The sequence below is a fragment of the Alligator mississippiensis genome, chromosome 1 (assembly GCF_030867095.1).
Source record: "Alligator mississippiensis isolate rAllMis1 chromosome 1, rAllMis1, whole genome shotgun sequence".
NCBI lineage: Eukaryota > Metazoa > Chordata > Crocodylia > Alligatoridae > Alligator > Alligator mississippiensis.
In genome coordinates this window covers 422,284,758-422,301,120 of record NC_081824.1, presented here as the reverse complement: position 1 = coordinate 422,301,120, position 16,363 = coordinate 422,284,758, and the positions used below count along the sequence as shown (strand labels likewise).

The following is a 16,363-nucleotide window of genomic DNA, read 5'->3' as shown; positions in this document are numbered from 1 at the left end:
CTATGGTCCATTGGGGACAGTGGGGGTAGAGAGGAGAATAAACCCCATCTCTTCTTCCTCTGCCTCATGAACCATGCTGCCTGGAGTTTGGCCACAGCCTGCCGCTGCAGCAGTGAGGGGGGAGTGCTGGGTGGACCCTGGCATGGGTCCATGCCAGTGGGGCAGGGAGGGAGGAATTAAACTGCCTACCTGGCCAGTTCACTCCAGGCTAGCGCCAGGGCTGGCCACGCTCCCCCCAACACAGCTTCCCTGCCGCCAAGGGCTGCTCTAGCTCTCCCTGACTCCTGGCCTGAGCTAGTCCATGCATGTGCCTGCATTTTGTGAATGTCTATTCACTTGCAAATTGGTTCAATCTAGGCAGGTTAGACTCACCTGCAAAGAGTGAATCAATTCAGGCTCTGGCTTTTTGAATGTCTGTCACTAGCCTTGGAGACCAAGTGCCTGCCTGGGGTGTGGGAAGTGGCACTTTTGTTCAGCTTAGGCTGTCTTGACGTAGTCATTAAAATTGGTCAATTAACATTTAGATTTCTACTTTCATACCTGGAGATAATTTGTGTTTTGCAATTTTATTGCATACAGTACTGTGGAATCTGAGACAATGCTGTCAAAGGTCTGTCCTTTATGCAGCTTGTCTGACTTGTGTGATTAAGGCACAGCAGATTTTGTAACAGTGGCACATAAGGGAATGATGGGGCAAGCATAACACTTAGCTGCCTTTTGTTCTCCAGTTTGAATGACCAGGTGTCTGTTTTACAGACAGATTGGATGGAGTTTGCCTTTGACATGAGTTTGGAGCAAGGCTTGGATAGTCACTACAGAGCTGTATGAGACAATTTAACTGCTTAGCCACTGCCCCTAGTAAACCAGTTATCCCTGGTTATAAACGGTTAATTGGAGATTTCATTTTCATCTGTACCTTCAGTTATTTTCAGTGTTTGAGGTCCAGTGGTCATAGAATCATAGAAAAATAGAACTGTAGGTGACTTTAGGAGGTCATCTCATCCAACGCCCTGCTCAAGCAAGGATCCTCCCTGTCTGAATCATCCCAGACAACTGTTTGCTTAACCTGTATTTTTTCTCCTGCTTTCCAAGAGATTGAAGAGCTAACTTCATAAAAATCACATGGGGTTTTGTGTCCTCCAACTTGCTGAGCACTCACTCTTGGAAATCAGTCTTCATTTAGATATGATGTTTTGGGCACCCAAACTATAGAATGACCCAGAAATCACTAGTATATTTTGAAAACATAGCTCCTGACAGCAAAAAGAATATAGCTTAGAGTAGTTGTGGGGTATGAAAGTTCTTGTAGAGAAAAAGTAATGCTGTCTTAAAGTATGAAGCCTGGTGGAATGGCTAAAATTGGAGTTTCTGAGTAACCTCAGGCTGCTTAGCAGGGGTGGGGAAAATGCAGCCCACCAAACCATTCTGTCTGGCCCACAGGGCCCCTAAAAAATTTAGAAAATACATATTAATCTGCCCCTGGCTGCCTCGGTGGCTTGCCAAAACTCAGTACACGACCCTCTGCCCAAAATAATTGCCTGCCCCTGCCTTAGGGTTTACCTGAGTTTCAAAAGCCTTGAAGTTTCCCTAGTGGTTCAAAAACATTCAAGTTTTTATCCTGGCTTGGAATTTGGTTTGAAAAATATAAACAGTTTTCATGCAAGTAACAGCATAACACATCTTTTTCAATACAATAAGCTTTACACTTAAAGAATTGAGGCTTTTTTATTTATATTTTATTAACTAATTTAAATAGTTTATTTATTAAACAGTGTTAAGCATGTTTGGCTTTAAATATAGCCGCCACATTCATGATTTGAAACTTAGCTTGTTCCATTTCAACCAATTTATGCAATTATCTTTTTTTACTCATACAGTTCATATAATCAGTAAAATACTACCTTATATATATAAATTACTGGTATATTTTTCATTTTGTCCATATATTACATAAAATATATATTTTGGGTTTGGATGGATCAACATTTTGTATGAATTGTATAATTATGTGAAGTACAGGGTTTACTGAGCTTTAGGTTTTTTTAAGGATTTTTTTTTTTACAAGTGGTGACTTAAGCGGAAATGCTTATTTTATTGTATTTATAGATCAATCAAATGAATATATGATTGCAGCAAATTACTTTGTTTAAATTTTACATTGTATTTTCTGTTGACTTTAATAATTTTCTTTTTCTTTTATTGTTGTGATCTGTTGTCTGTTTTGTCTGTTGCATGTCCAGGGTTCTAAGGTTAGTATTAATGCTGTAAGTTTCAGTTTTTTTCATTTTCAAAAGTTTCTTATTTTGATAATTTAGCTTTTTGCCCTTTAAACTTTTTTTTTCATAATATTCACCAGGATGTGCTAAGATACATTTCAGGTGAATTTATGATTTTTCCTAAGACTTTTTTATGATCAGTTAATATATTGACAGATATTATATTGCTTATTCTAAAGTACCAATCTTAGTTTGTCAAGTCCATGATCCAGTTTAAAGGGCAGACATGTTATTCAGTAGTAAAAATCCAACCTAGTTCAAACTGTGAACGTGTCTGGGAATTTTGTTCTTCTTAAAGAAGTTTGCATAATAAGTATATTAGTAAAATACCAGAGCACATCTCAAGTGTATTTTCAAGCAAGAATCCCAAAACAAGTTCCTTTAAGCTACTTGAGACTTATGCTAGCAGTCTACTGAGCCGTACCCTGATGTGGCTTCTTCAATTTAAATATGTCTAAGTGATTTTATAAACAGTTTATCAGACCTTTATGAAAAGATGCAAGTAGTGTTTTATTGTGACAAGAGAGCTGTAACAGAAAAATGACAGAATGTCAGAGAGAACTTTCTAGAGGAATGCAGTGCTAGTGACAGTCCTTCAGAGGGTTAATGTTCATAATGCCATTTACTTTTTCTTACCGCACAGATTCTAAAAGGTGACAACCTCCATAGAATACCTGTATTACTGATATACTTTGCTCTTAAGAGAAACAAAATGCAATGTTATCTACCAGTATGATCATAGATTCACCTTATACCTTTTGTGTGTCAGAGCAGTTACTCTCTTAAGATTGTTTTGCATGATTTGCACTGTTTTTAACTTCAGCCATTATTTCAACAAATTGTTACTGACTGAGGACATTGAATTCTCAGCAGATTATTTCAATTTTTTCTCTGCTCTTTTTATTATCTATTAGGAAAAACTATCTTGCCTAGAGCCACTTATTAAAATGATAAAAATTTCAAAACCATCTGACTCATTTTCAGAAGGGACTTAGGAACTTAATTCTTGATGGCAATAAGTGAGACTTAAGCCCTTATAGGCACAGTTTGTGAAAGTGTTTAGGTTCTTGAGGATGTAAATAAGTACCTGGTGGGATTTGTGAAAACACCTAGGTGACTGTCTCCTCTGATTGATATCAGGAAGGTGTAGACACCTGAATGCCTTGCTTTTGTAAATACCACTCTGGACCTATCTGCACCTTTATGCACCTAAATGAGTTTTAAAATGATGATCTTTAATGCCTAAAGACAAAATCCAAATTGTTCTTATAGGTGCCAAACTTACAAAATAGCTCCAGCTCAACAAGTGCAAAACCACCTTGGATCCTAATTCATTAAGGCTAGGTACAGATACACGGGAAGGCTAGATTGTGTTAAAAATGGCTACCTGATCTAAATTCATTCATCCAGGTGTGAACCTTGCCCTTAGATCCCTTAGGTCAATCTAAGTGTGAACTATACAGAAATTCAGAAAGATTAGATTGGTCAAAAAATGGCCGACCCAGTTTAATTTAATCCTACCTTGGAGGTAGTCTAATTTAGATCAGGTCCAGCAAGAACAATCTAACTGAACTTCTGTACAGTTCCCAGTGCAGCCCCAGGGCTGGGAAAGCCCAGCCGCTGGTCCCAGCCCTGGGGCTGCACTTTTCCTACTTACCCCAGCATTATGCTGTTTTTCCCCCCCTGACCCTTTGCCCCACCCCCAGATGAACACAAACCCCTTGCCCAAGTGCCTACTAAACTCCCATCCTGCAAGCTGCTCTCAATGCCAGTTTTACTATCATTCACTGGTGCCAGGAGCTGAGGAAGTAAGTCAGGGTGGGGAGAGGGGTGGACTGGATGCATGGGTGTTTGTTGGCAGGGAGGATTGGTGGCTAAAAATAGCCTCTGGTCTCGGCAAGAGAGAGCCAACATGTCCCACCAACCCCTTCACCATGGAGCCACTAGCTCCCCTCAGTCTACCTGCCCCTCCCCCAACTTACTTCAGTCAGGCTTCTGGGACCAGTGAACACCAGTAAAACTGGTTCTGGGAGCAGTTTGAGGGAACAGGGACAGTTTGCTGGTATCAGGGCAGGGCCGGGTTGTGTGGGAGGGTGCTTGGCAGGTCGGAGAACCTCTCCAATCCCACCAAACCTCCTTCCCCTTCCCCCCAGCAGACCCCGCTTGCCCCCCTGCTCCTGGCAAACCACCCTAGACCCCAGCAGCTCCCCCCTTCAGACCCCACTAGCCCTCCTGATCCCCCTCAATCCCCCCTATCAACTCTGCTAGCCCCTCCCAAGCCCCCTGTGGACCCTGCTAGCTTGCCAATTTCCCTACATTCTTGATAGCCCCCTGATTCAGCTCAGCCCCGCAAATCCTGCCAAACCGTTCCACACCCCACCAACCGCCGCCACAGACCCACTTGTCTCTCCTGATCCTCCCAACCCTCCTGGACCACACCAACTCTGCTAGCTCCCCTGGTGATACTGAGCTCCACTGCTAGCTCCCCTATCCTGACTTACCTTAGATCTGGTGTTCATTTTTAACTTGATCTAACCTGCCTGAAACCCTGTACAAACCCTAAGTGTCTCCTTCTCGTCCTGTAAATTTGCCTTGGCATCTTGCCTTATGCTTGTGCATGTGTTCAGAATAATTTCAGATTGAACAACTAATATGCAATACATGCTGCCAGGGTTATTTCTGTATTTTAAGCAATGGCTGTCTAATGTAAAAGGCATAAATAGGCCTTGTAGGAGGACTCAGAATTTGGGTTACCACTTTCCTTCTTGAGAATGCCCTTACCAATGGTTGATAAATTTGTGTTCCCTCTTGCTTGATCTCTCTCTGGTCCAAAAATTCCTAGCGCTTCTAGCTTCGTGCCTTTATTGGAAGGGTGAGACACTGCTGGGAAGTTGAGAGTGTGAGATTTAGTCCCCTCAGGTTATGGAGAGCCTAGAGCAGGTGGTCCTGGGTGGTGGTGGTTGCTGTTGGGCTGTTGCACAACAGGTGGGCATCACTTTTTGGGAGTGACTGTGCAGTGCTGTGCTACTCCACATTTTGTGTTGAAATCAGCACTGCTGTCAATGTGATGTAGGTGCCCTGGCATAAGTAGATGCCTTTCTATGGCATTTGAATCCCAAAATGTCACCTAATGTGTATGCCACTTTCTGAAAATGTTACCCTAAATCATAATCCTCTTTTACATTTCAGAAATAACGATAGGCTTATTCTTAGTTTTGCTGTGAGCTCAGTTTGTGGCAATGCAACATTGCCCCAGAGTAAAGGAAAACCATTACCCCATATGGCATATATGTTGCATCAGGTACGAATTTGGCACAGTTTATTCCTTCGCTAGAGCAGGAAGGAGAAAGTAAACTGCATTCTCTCTTGACCCATTGAGGGCATAAACTATGCTAGCTTTATGCCCAACATACATTGTTCTAGTAGACCAGTCAATCTATGTAGAGCCAAGGCCCTATTCACTTTCCATTTTGTTCCACTCCTCCTACTTACCTGTTTGGGGGGAGGGGGAAGGGGTAGTGGGACATGTACCAACTCTGCAGAGTGTATGACCTTCCTGTGCTACCTAGGGATACATATACCCTGTTCAGAAACATAAAGAAGTGTGGATCCCCTAATGTCTTGCAGTGCAGCAGTAGCTGGGCCAAAATTCAGTCTTATGTAAATACTAGTACTTTTTTCAATGATATTAGATCTTATAATATCTATCATAGCATGCAAGCCTGAATTCATCCTTTTTACTCTCCATTTTTGTACTATCTGTTGTTTTAATTTACATTAAGTTACACTCAGGTCATTTACATTGATGAAAATTACACAAAGTAACTTTTGTAATTTTTTTCATTTATGCATTTATAATTAATTGTAGAAAGGAACATGTATAGATTACATGCATATGTAAGTTTTAGTCTGCTAAATTTAACACAATTGTTTTCTCTTAAAGACTGAATTAGAAAATATCGAAGTGACGCAAGGAATGTCAGCAGAGACAGCCGTAACTTTCCTCAGCCGACTGATGGCTATGGTTGATGTACTGGTATTTGCCAGTTCCCTAAATTTTAGTGAGATTGAAGCTGAAAAAAATATGTCATCTGGAGGCTTAATGCGGCAGTGCCTAAGGCTTGGTAAGTCTCTCCAGCACAACACAGACAGTGTGCATTAAATAATTACTTACAGATCAGTGAGCTAAAACTACAGTGAATGGTAATGCAAGTAGAAATTGGTTTAGTTCTAACTCTGATGGGATTGATACAATACTCCAAAATTTTTTGGGACACAGAAAGAGCTGGATTATACATCCAAGCTTAAAGTTGTTGTTAGTTACTTATGAACTGCAAATTGTAAATCATAGTGTAATCTAACAGAAATTAGTGAGAGGAAAAATATTATTGTTTCCCATCCTCAAACACTGATTTTAGTGCACTTATGTTGTTAAAAGTTTTCATCAATGCCTTTGGTTCTCTAAGAACTGTCTCTGTAAATCTCTCTTGGGAGAACACACCTTGGCTCCATCAGTTTAAAAATCATCTAGAAAAGTGTGATAATTTAATGTATCCTTACACACTTGCAGTTCCATTTCAAGGCTGTCAAGAATAGTGCCTTATTATCTTTCCTGCTGCTGTTGGCTGCAGATCTTGCAAATATTGTCTGTTAGCTTCACTGTAGCATCACTTTTATTCTACCTTTTCTGTTACTTTCATGCTGTCTGTAAACTGATATAGTGCTGTTTATATTCAGATGATTTTAGATATTAGGATTGTTAAAATAACTTTTCTAATGAAATCCACCTGGGAAACCCAGATTCAGTGGCATGGAGCAGTTTCTGCAGTTCATTTGGCAGCTGCAGAACCTCAATAAAACATAAAGCCATGCCTTGATGTCCTTTGATTTTACTTTAAAACCAGAATATGGATTCAATAAAGCCTTATCACAGGCTGTGCATAGACAAAATGAAAGACGTGTGTGCACGACACTTTAAAGCGGGCTAAATGGTTTTGCATCACTATAATGATGTCGATACTTGCATGCCTTGTCAGCGTACTGCACATTCATTCTAGCCGCTGTAGGAAGTTTGGTGGCGTAATGCGCCTTAAATGACTTGGGGTGCCGTTGCCACAGAGGGAAGCACCAGCCCCTCCCCCCGTGGCCCAGGAACCACTCCACCCACTGGTAACTCGCCCTCCCCTCCCCTCCAAAGAAGCAGGTAAGTCAGCAGGGTGTGTGCACGATACGTAGGTTTAATCAGCCCTAAATTGAAGCAGTGTTTTTTAAAACCCACTGCTTCAATTTAGTGCCCCTGTTTCATCTACACATGCCCACAGTGCTTATTTGTTGGGGTGCTTTATTCCTACATTGGTCACAAATCCATAGCAAGCTAAATTGATATTTTCAGGTCTGAAATATATACAGCCACTATAAAGAATTCCATTCAACTCCACTCAGTCATATTCCTTCTTTGTGGCTAAGTACAGAGATTCAAAAAGCCCAAGCCTGAATCGATTCAATCTTTGCAGGTGTATTCTAAACTGCCTACATTGAACCAGGAAGCAAGTGAATAGGTGTTCACTTTTGACTCTGGAAATGCAGCCACCTGCCTGCAGTGGCTCAGGCTAGAAGCTGCAAGGTACTAGAGCAAGCCCTCCCTTCCCTTTGGCAGTGGCAGGAAGGCTAGAGGGATGCTGGGAGAGAAGCCCTCCAGATTCCCCAGCCCTACTCGAGCTGGGGGGGGGGAGGGGTCATGGCTAGACCCCGGCAGGCCACTGGGTACCCCTGGCTTGCATGGTCCCCAGCTAGGATGTGCCTGGAGGGGGAAGAAGCAGCCCCTGTCAGGTTCTTCCCCACTCACTCAGTGAGCAGTGGGGGGCATGGTCAGATGCAGGCTGTGGCCTGGCACCCTGAAGGAGGGAAGGAGGGGGTTTTAAATCCCCCACCCTTCCCTCTTCCACTGGCATGGGCTTCAGTGGGGGTCTGCCTGGCAGGGATGCAGCAGCCCTGCCAGGCTTTTTCCCATTCCATGTTCAAGTGTCCTCCTGTGCCCCTGCCAGGCATACCCAGGCTGGGGTCCTGTGCCAGTGGGAGAAGGTAGGGAGGGTGGTTAAATCCCACCCTTCCTCCCCTCACTTCACCTCAGGGGGCTGGCCTAGGTCCAGCATATGGCCACACCCTCTCCCCTGCCACTCAAGCTGTGAGCTGGAGGGAAAATCCTGGCAGGGCTGCAGGTAAACCCCAGCTAGGGTCCTGTGCTGGAGGGAGAGGGGAGAGAGGGAGGATTAATTCCCCCTTCCTCTCCACTTCACCTCAGGGGGCTGTCCTGGGGTGTGGCCATGCCCCCTGCACCCGAAGAGGTGGGGGAAGCCTGGCAGAGGCTGCAGTCTCAAGCAGGGTAACCCCTCCCCACTAACCCCACCCACCTTCTCAGCCAGTGGAACAGTAATAGTGCTCTGGTTGGGCAGCAGAGGAGCTGCTCCAATCCTGCTCTGCTGGAGCGGACAGCACAGCCCAGGCAAGGGCTGCGGGGGGCTGTGAGTTGACTTAAATCTGGAAGGGGTCTGGGACAGAAGTTTCTTAAACCAGTTTGGCTTAAGCCAGTTAAGTCTGATACTACATTCAGGTTTATCTTAAACTAGTTTTGGTCATTTTTAAAGCGGTGTATGTGCACTGAACTTCTGTTCCGTTACATGTTTAAACCGGTTTCTGATCACTTAAACCAGTTTGTGTAACTTCTGTCCCTAGCCTATAGGAGTTAAGTCCGTTCATTTCAGGAGAGTGGTTCCACCATCTTTAATTAATTCTCCACAATCTTCTAGTTTGTTTTTATAATTTGTAATATATTTTCTCAAATATAGTGGTTTCCAAAGGGAATTCTTGCCAAGGGATATTCCATTAATAAAGTCCTCACTTCCTTCCTCTGCAGAGTCAAACTTGTACACCTTTATTCTAATTCTATTTATTAGACTGTATTCTGAATTGGAAGATACTGAGAATAGATAGCTATATCTGCTACCAGCCTTAATACCAAAGACTAAGCTCTACAAAAAGATAGGCACAATAGCAGCTGCAGGTAGCTAATTAGATAATAGAGCTACAGGTAGCAGTCTGTTTCCCATTTTAATTCTCCTTAATGTCCTACAGTTGGATCATACTTCCAACATGGAAGGAAATTCCATGGGAACTCTCTTTGGGCATATCGTGACTAGGTGTTCTGGTGTAGAATAAGGAAAACTGATTAAAAAGTGAGAAAAAAAAGAAGCATGCCCTCATTCCTCTTTCCCCAGAAAAGAAAACTGTAGTTAAAAGTAGATAGTAAAAATCCTACCTTTTCAGTCTTTCTTCCATGTAAGCATTTTCCTGTTACCCTGATTGGTTTTATCACTTGTTCCTGAAGCCCTTTATTTCTGCTTTATACTTTTTGAGATGGGGACTCGTGAGATGTATCAGTGATTTATATAAATGGCATTAAATATTTTTCGATTCTGTTTCTTAAATATTATACTATTGTGTTCACTTTTCTGTCTGCGCTTGTGCACTGAGCAGAAATTTATTGAGCTGTCATTTTCCTAAGATAGTAGTTAGCTTAGGATCTGCAAAACAGCAAAACTATTTCAGCCTGTTTTGCCTGATGTGCATCTCTCTGTGTTTGTAAGCTTTGAATGTTATCTGCCATCATGTTGCTCATTCATCTATTTTGGTTACGTCCCTCTGCAATTTTTCACAGTCTTCTTGGGCCTTGAATAACTTTTGTTATCAATAACTTTTGACAGATCCTTGATAATTATTAAATTACACCAATCCTAGTAGAGGATCTTGTGGCATTCCTCTGCTGATTTCCAAGATGATGAAAAGTGGCTATTTGTACCTACCCTTTGTTTTCTATTCCCACAGCCGTAAGGAATGTGCTCCAAAAAGGTAGAGCAGTAGAGATCTGAGAATTCCAGTTCAGGGGAACAGCCCCTCTCTTTAGATTTTGGTATATTTTTGAGTCCAGGCATATAATGTAAGAATCTGCTCAACTGAAAATATTGTGAGACTGGAAGAGTCACCATAATATTTCCCTAGACTAGAGTTCCCAGACTAGAATGTGGGATGTGACATTGATGTTTTATCAGTCATCATTAGAACATAGAGATTTTTTCATTTAATTATAGCTAAGCATTCCTTAGCAATTTAATATTCTGATCATCATTATGGCAAAACACTCATACGTGTTTATTTTTTCAGTTTGTTGTGTTGCTGTGAGAAATTGCTTAGAATGCCGACAAAGACAGAGGGAGAGAGTGAACAAGTCTTCACTTATGAGCAGTAAAACTCAGGAAACTCTTCAGGGTGTGACGGCAACTGCAACAACCAAGGTAATCTAATGTTTTTTGTTTTACTTTGTAAATTGTAGTATAGCTTAATAGGAGGAGGAATTATTTCTTTAGAGTTTAAGCAGACACTGAATTGTCAGCCATGTATAGGCTTAAAAAGAGAATGTTGTCATTCTTATTTCAAATAAGAGAAGCTAAAAAAAGAAAATAGTGAACAGTATGATTGGATACGATTTGCAGAGCTTTTTTTAAATATTTGTACTGTTTCAAAGATCAGATGCATCTCCCAACCTCCATCTTGTTGGTAGTTGATTAGTCCATACTTTCTTTTTTATCTCTAATGCCTCCGCGATGCATGATCATATCTTGCAATCAGATAATTATGGGTGAAATATTGAGCTCTGATAACTTCAGTAGGGTTCTGTACATTTGTCACAGGTTGCTCTCTGCAGTTTTGACTCAAGGAATAGGATGTACAATTGCTTACTCTTCAGTTACAGCTTAAGATCACTTGTGTTGTCATTTTATTGATTGTTTTTGAATTTGTTAGTTTGTTCACAACTTCTGAAGGCTAAAGTGCCAGAAAACTAAATTGAGAGAAACTAGAACCTTCCAGGTCTGAATACGATGCTTTGGAATTCATTTTTTCATCATTGTATTCACATTGTTGTCTCCACAATATATTTTATTTCCCCGAAATACCTGTTCAGATAATCTCTGTAACCTTAAATGTATTTACTCCGAATATTACCATATTATTTCTTAAAACAAGGCAAATCCTGTAAAGAAAAAAAGAAAATGCTTTCATGTATTAATAATGTGGGCTACAGAGTTAATTATTTGAAGGAAACCTGTTATATTGCTGTTTTTTAGTCAATAGTAATGATTTTTTGTATAAAATTGAATGAGGCTGATTTTTTTCTAAGATGTGTTCAGTCATACAAACCAGTATTCAAAACGTTCATGTGAATTAGAAATACTTCATTATAATACTGTAATAAATCCTGCAACCCCAGGAACTGGTACAGTTTCCCAATTTTATACAGAAAATGCTGGGGACTGGGGTCACAAACCAATGGGCTAGGGAGAAATAAACATGTACAAGTAAATAAACATTAAAGTACACGCACTTAGAAGCTGAATAATAGATCACAAGCAGTAACACTGTAGTGCTTTTCCTCAAGAACAGGTAACTAATAACATGCACTAGTACCAAGGTACAGACACTCAACAAAACTTTGTACCCTCCCACACCTTCAGACGTGTCCCATACCAGCCTCTAGTCCTGAGAGTGTTCAGTTGCTGTCTGCACATTTATGTTCTTCTGCTGCGGCCCAACAGTCCTGGCTCTGTCACTCTTCCGAAGTCTACAGCCACGAGTTTCCCCTCTGCTCCACTGATGGTCCCTGTGTTGTGCTTCTGCATTCTGCTTTCTTGGTCTTTTGTCTCCCAGCCCCCAAGGTCTCTGTCAGTTAGCATAGTTTGGCAGTTCACATTCAGTTAGCATGTCTACATTATAGTGCATTACATTTTGCTTACACTGTCCATTACAATACTGTAAAGTTTGTATCATATGAAATAATACCATCAGCACAGTTTAATGTATTGAAATAGGAGAATTTGTCCAGCAGAACTAAAACAAGCTTATGAAGAACCTAAACAATTTCAGTACCAGTTTATTAGAGAAATACTTAAAGTGTGTGCACACACGTGTGTGTGTATCTGTTGGTGTGTCCAGTGGCTGAATACTACATTAGAAATATTTTGAACAAAAATGCAGCTTATTAAGTGTCTCAAATTCTTTGAATTTAGATCTTTCTGAAAAAAAATGTTTTTATTTTTATTTTTTGCCATCTACTACATTTTTAGGCACCATTAGAAAATGTTCCTGGTAATCTTTCCCCCATAAAAGATCCTGATAGACTTCTTCAGGATGTCGATATTAACCGTTTGCGAGCAGTTGTTTTTCGTGATGTGGTGAGTAACTTGTAATGTGTTTTTTCTTTTAGGAAGGTGGTCATTAATATTTAGAAAGGAAGCCTAAAATTGCCAAACACTTTTGTTTTAAATTTGCAGTGCAATAGGTCAGGGGAGACTTAACATTTATAATTAAAAAAAAGGATAACAATTTTCAGGTGTAGTGGTCTCTAAATACTGTAGACTTATCCTCTTTCTTACAAAATGGAATGCAGTTTTCATTATAGTAATTTTAGTCAGCAAAGAGAATGCTGTATGCATTTCAAATGTACTTTATAAGCTAAACTACCATATTTACTCAATTTCAAGACAAGACTTTCCTCTATTTATCATCAGAAATACAAAACCTTGTCTTAGAATCAAGTTTCAGACTGCACTGCTACTCCATCTGCGAGGAGCAGCTGTACAGGGAGCCTGGCTGGGTCAGGGCCAACATCAGATTATCTTATTTCCTACTCATAGATTTTCTTGGGTAGAAAATAATAGAGCTGCTGATACCGATAGCCGATTATTAACCAGACATCTCAGCCAGTACCGATCTAATACGTAATTTATAGGAATGCAGCCTGGCAGCTTAGAGAGCAGTGTCCTGCTGGTAAGTCTGTGGCAGGGAAGGGGCATGGTGGGGAAATCATGGCCTCCACAGTGAGGAGGGAGTGGAGCAGGGACAGGGGCAGGTGCTGCCCAGCCAGGGTGGTGATTAGGACCCTGAGCCAGAAGTGCGATGGAGCTGCAGGTGACTCATCTAAGGGTCACGGCAGGGATGGGGAGGGGAGTAATGGGGGCATGTGCCCCCCTGGATTTGTGCATGGGGTGAGGGCGGGCTACCTGCTGCATGCTCAGGGCCAGGGCCTGTGCCAACCTCTTCCCAGTGGTGGGGGCTGGGCTAGGGCTGTGCTCAGAGCAGGTGGGGACAGGGTGGGCTCAGTGCATGGGGCCGGCAGTGGTGGCAGTGCTGGGAAGTGTGGATATGGGGGAGGGCTACGGGGAATTTTGAGTTGACTATAGCCCCCTAAGTCCTGCCCCCCCAGTACCACACCTGCTTGGGGCACTCCTCTGCTGTCTTTCCCTCAAGAGCCCTGAACTGGCTGCATGCCCCTTGCTCATCCTATAGCGGGGTGCTCCTGAGGGAAAGACAGCAGAACAGAGTACCCTGAGCAGAGGTGGTCCTAGAGGGTCCTGGGGGGCTATACACACCCCAAAATTCCCCGTAGCCACCCTTCCCAGTGCCGTTGCCTCTCCCACACAGCTGAGTCTGTCCCACCCCCAACCATTTTGAGTGCAGCCTGTCCCTGAGCCCACAGCAGGCAGCCCACCCTCACACTGCACACAAATTTTGGGGGGCACATGCCCTCCATACCTCTCCCAGGGGTGTGTGCAGTGGTGGGGAGCTGCCCCCACCCCCCTACACCCCCTGGATGAGCCACCCACAGCGTCATCCCACTTCTGGCTCTGGGGTCCTGTTCACTGCCCTGGTTGGGCAGCACATGTCCCTGGCCCACTCCCTCCCTCACTAAGGGGACCTTGATCTGCACACCCCTATACCCCTTCCCGCCCCCATGCCCCTTCCCCCTGCACAGGTTTACTGGCAAGACACTGCTCTTCAAGCTGCCAGGTTGCATTCCTGGCTGTGTATATGTGTATGGCATGTGGTTCCACAGGTTGGCCATCCTTAACCTAAAGGGTCATGATTGGATTTGGATAGTAGTCTCCCAGGGGCTGCTCTTTCCTCTCTCTCCTTCCAGTTCTCCTTGCATGATTCTTTCTTGTTTTTACACAATTTCCTAATGGCATTGCATGGGTTGCCAATTACTATAAATGAACAAATTAATTAAAATGCAACAAAATAAAATAGTGCCCAGAACAGGGAAAACTCACTTTGTTTTCATGTTTGAAAAAAATGTATGATTTTGGGAGGGCTGGGAAGTAGAAGGAAACTCCACTGTAGGTGGGTGATAGGTGGAATGCCCAAGAGTATCATCACAGCTTGGTTTTCCACTGGAGTAATTCTGTGAACTTCAGTTTAACTGTTCTATACTGCACGTATTTAAGAGCTTAATTAGTCCCAGAGTCGTTGATCATTTGACCCCATAGCCACAGAGGAACATGTGGTAGACAATTTATCTACACAGTTGTCTTCCCTGTTTAGTTCTTTGAGTCAGAACTTATGGCTCCAAATCTGCAAATACAGTGCCTGCTACATGCAGACTATACTGGTGGAATTATGTTTCTTCTTCTCTGTGTTTAATTACCCACATGCGAATAGATACAACACTGGATAAGAATAAGTCTGTAAAGTTTTTTTTATGATCATGAATTAAACATTCTGTGTAACTGTTAAGTATTATAGGTATGTTCCTTTTTCTCTAACACAGGATGATAGCAAACAGGCTCAATTTTTAGCTTTGGCAGTAGTTTACTTTATTTCTGTGCTGATGGTCTCCAAATACCGGGACATACTAGAACCTCAGCGAGAGACAGCAAGATCTGGGACCCAGGCAGGTAGAAATATCAGACAAGAAATAAATTCACCAACAAGTACAGGTATGTCTAGTTTTTTTCCAACTGTTCTTTTTTCACTTGATTTTGTTGACTTCTCTTGAAGTCTAAATATCTGACTACAAAATAAGTTTTATGTTGATACAGATTTTAAGACAAATGAGACGGTATTTACTACTGCTTTGATATTTGTGACTCACTAGTGAGATTTAAATTACTCTCTCTACATCTGCTTGTAAGGTTTAACTTACTTTTATTTGCTTATTATATTTTTATACATTCATTATTTTAATTTATATAAAATTTGGAAGAATGGAGAGGCCACTCTGGAGTAAAAGTTTGAAAGTACTAGATATTAACCTATCAGCACAAAGCTAAGAGCTGCTATTTGTTGCTGTGATTCAGTATGCTGTCTGAAGTTTGTAATCAACACCATGGGTGCTTACCTATTTGAAGTTACTTCTGTTTCAACTAGAAGGCTTGTGAAAGGCTAATATTGCAAGGACTATTAACTCTCTTGGGTCCTGCTGTCTTTCTAGCAATGGAAGTCTAATATAATAGAATTGTTGCCTTTATTGACTTTTTTGCCTGTTGAGTTTGTGAATTCTTATTTTTCACTGGCAACTGATGTTCCAGCCTTCCGGGGTGCTATCATAGATTCATAGATTCATAGATGTTAGGGTCGGAAGGGACCTCAATAGATCATCAAGTCCGACCCCCTGCATAAGCAGGAAAGAGTGCTGGGTCTAGATGACCCCAGCTAGATACTCGTCTAACCTCCTCTTGAAGACTCCCAGGGTAGGGGAGAGCACCACCTCCCTTGGGAGCCCGTTCCAGACCTTGGCCACTCGAACTGTGAAGAAGTTCTTCCTTATGTCCAGTCTAAATCTGCTCTCTACTAGCTTGTGGCCATTGTTTCTTGTAACCCCCGGGGGCGCCTTGGTGAATAAAGCCTCACCAATTCCCTTCTGTGCCCCCGTGATGAACTTATAGCCAGCTACAAGGTCGCCTCTCAACCTTCTCTTGCGGAGGCTGAAAAGGTCCAGTTTCTCTAGTCTCTCCTCGTAGGGCTTGGTCTGCAGGCCCTTGACCATACGAGTTGCCCTTCACTGTACCCTCTCCAGGTTATCCGCATCCTTCTTGAAGTGTGGCGCCCAGAATTGCACGCAGTACTCCAACTGTGGTCTGACCAATGCCCTATAGAGGGGAAGTATCACCTCCCTGGACCTATTTGTCATGCATCTGCTGATGCACGATAAAGTGCCATTGGCTTTTCTGATGGCTTCGTCACACTGCCGGATCATG

The 16,363-nt window shown here is 42.3% G+C and overlaps 1 protein-coding gene across 9 annotated transcripts in view; it reads left to right on the top strand.

The window, feature by feature from the left end:
* The window catches only part of NBEA (neurobeachin), an 882,854-nt gene that overhangs the window by 345,368 nt on the left and 521,123 nt on the right, over positions 1 to 16,363 (top strand). For 6 of the 9 annotated variants that reach the window (XM_059716302.1, XM_059716129.1, XM_059716271.1 and 3 more), the window contains exons 25-29: positions 2,241 to 2,264; positions 6,220 to 6,400; positions 10,494 to 10,624; positions 12,452 to 12,559; positions 14,935 to 15,103. In XM_059716302.1, coding sequence (XP_059572285.1) covers positions 2,241 to 2,264; positions 6,220 to 6,400; positions 10,494 to 10,624; positions 12,452 to 12,559; positions 14,935 to 15,103 — 613 coding nt within the window. The remainder of the gene's footprint in view (positions 1 to 2,240; positions 2,265 to 6,219; positions 6,401 to 10,493; positions 10,625 to 12,451; positions 12,560 to 14,934; positions 15,104 to 16,363) is intronic. The other 3 variants (XM_019498256.2, XM_059716238.1, XM_019498261.2) reach the window with 1 other exon arrangement.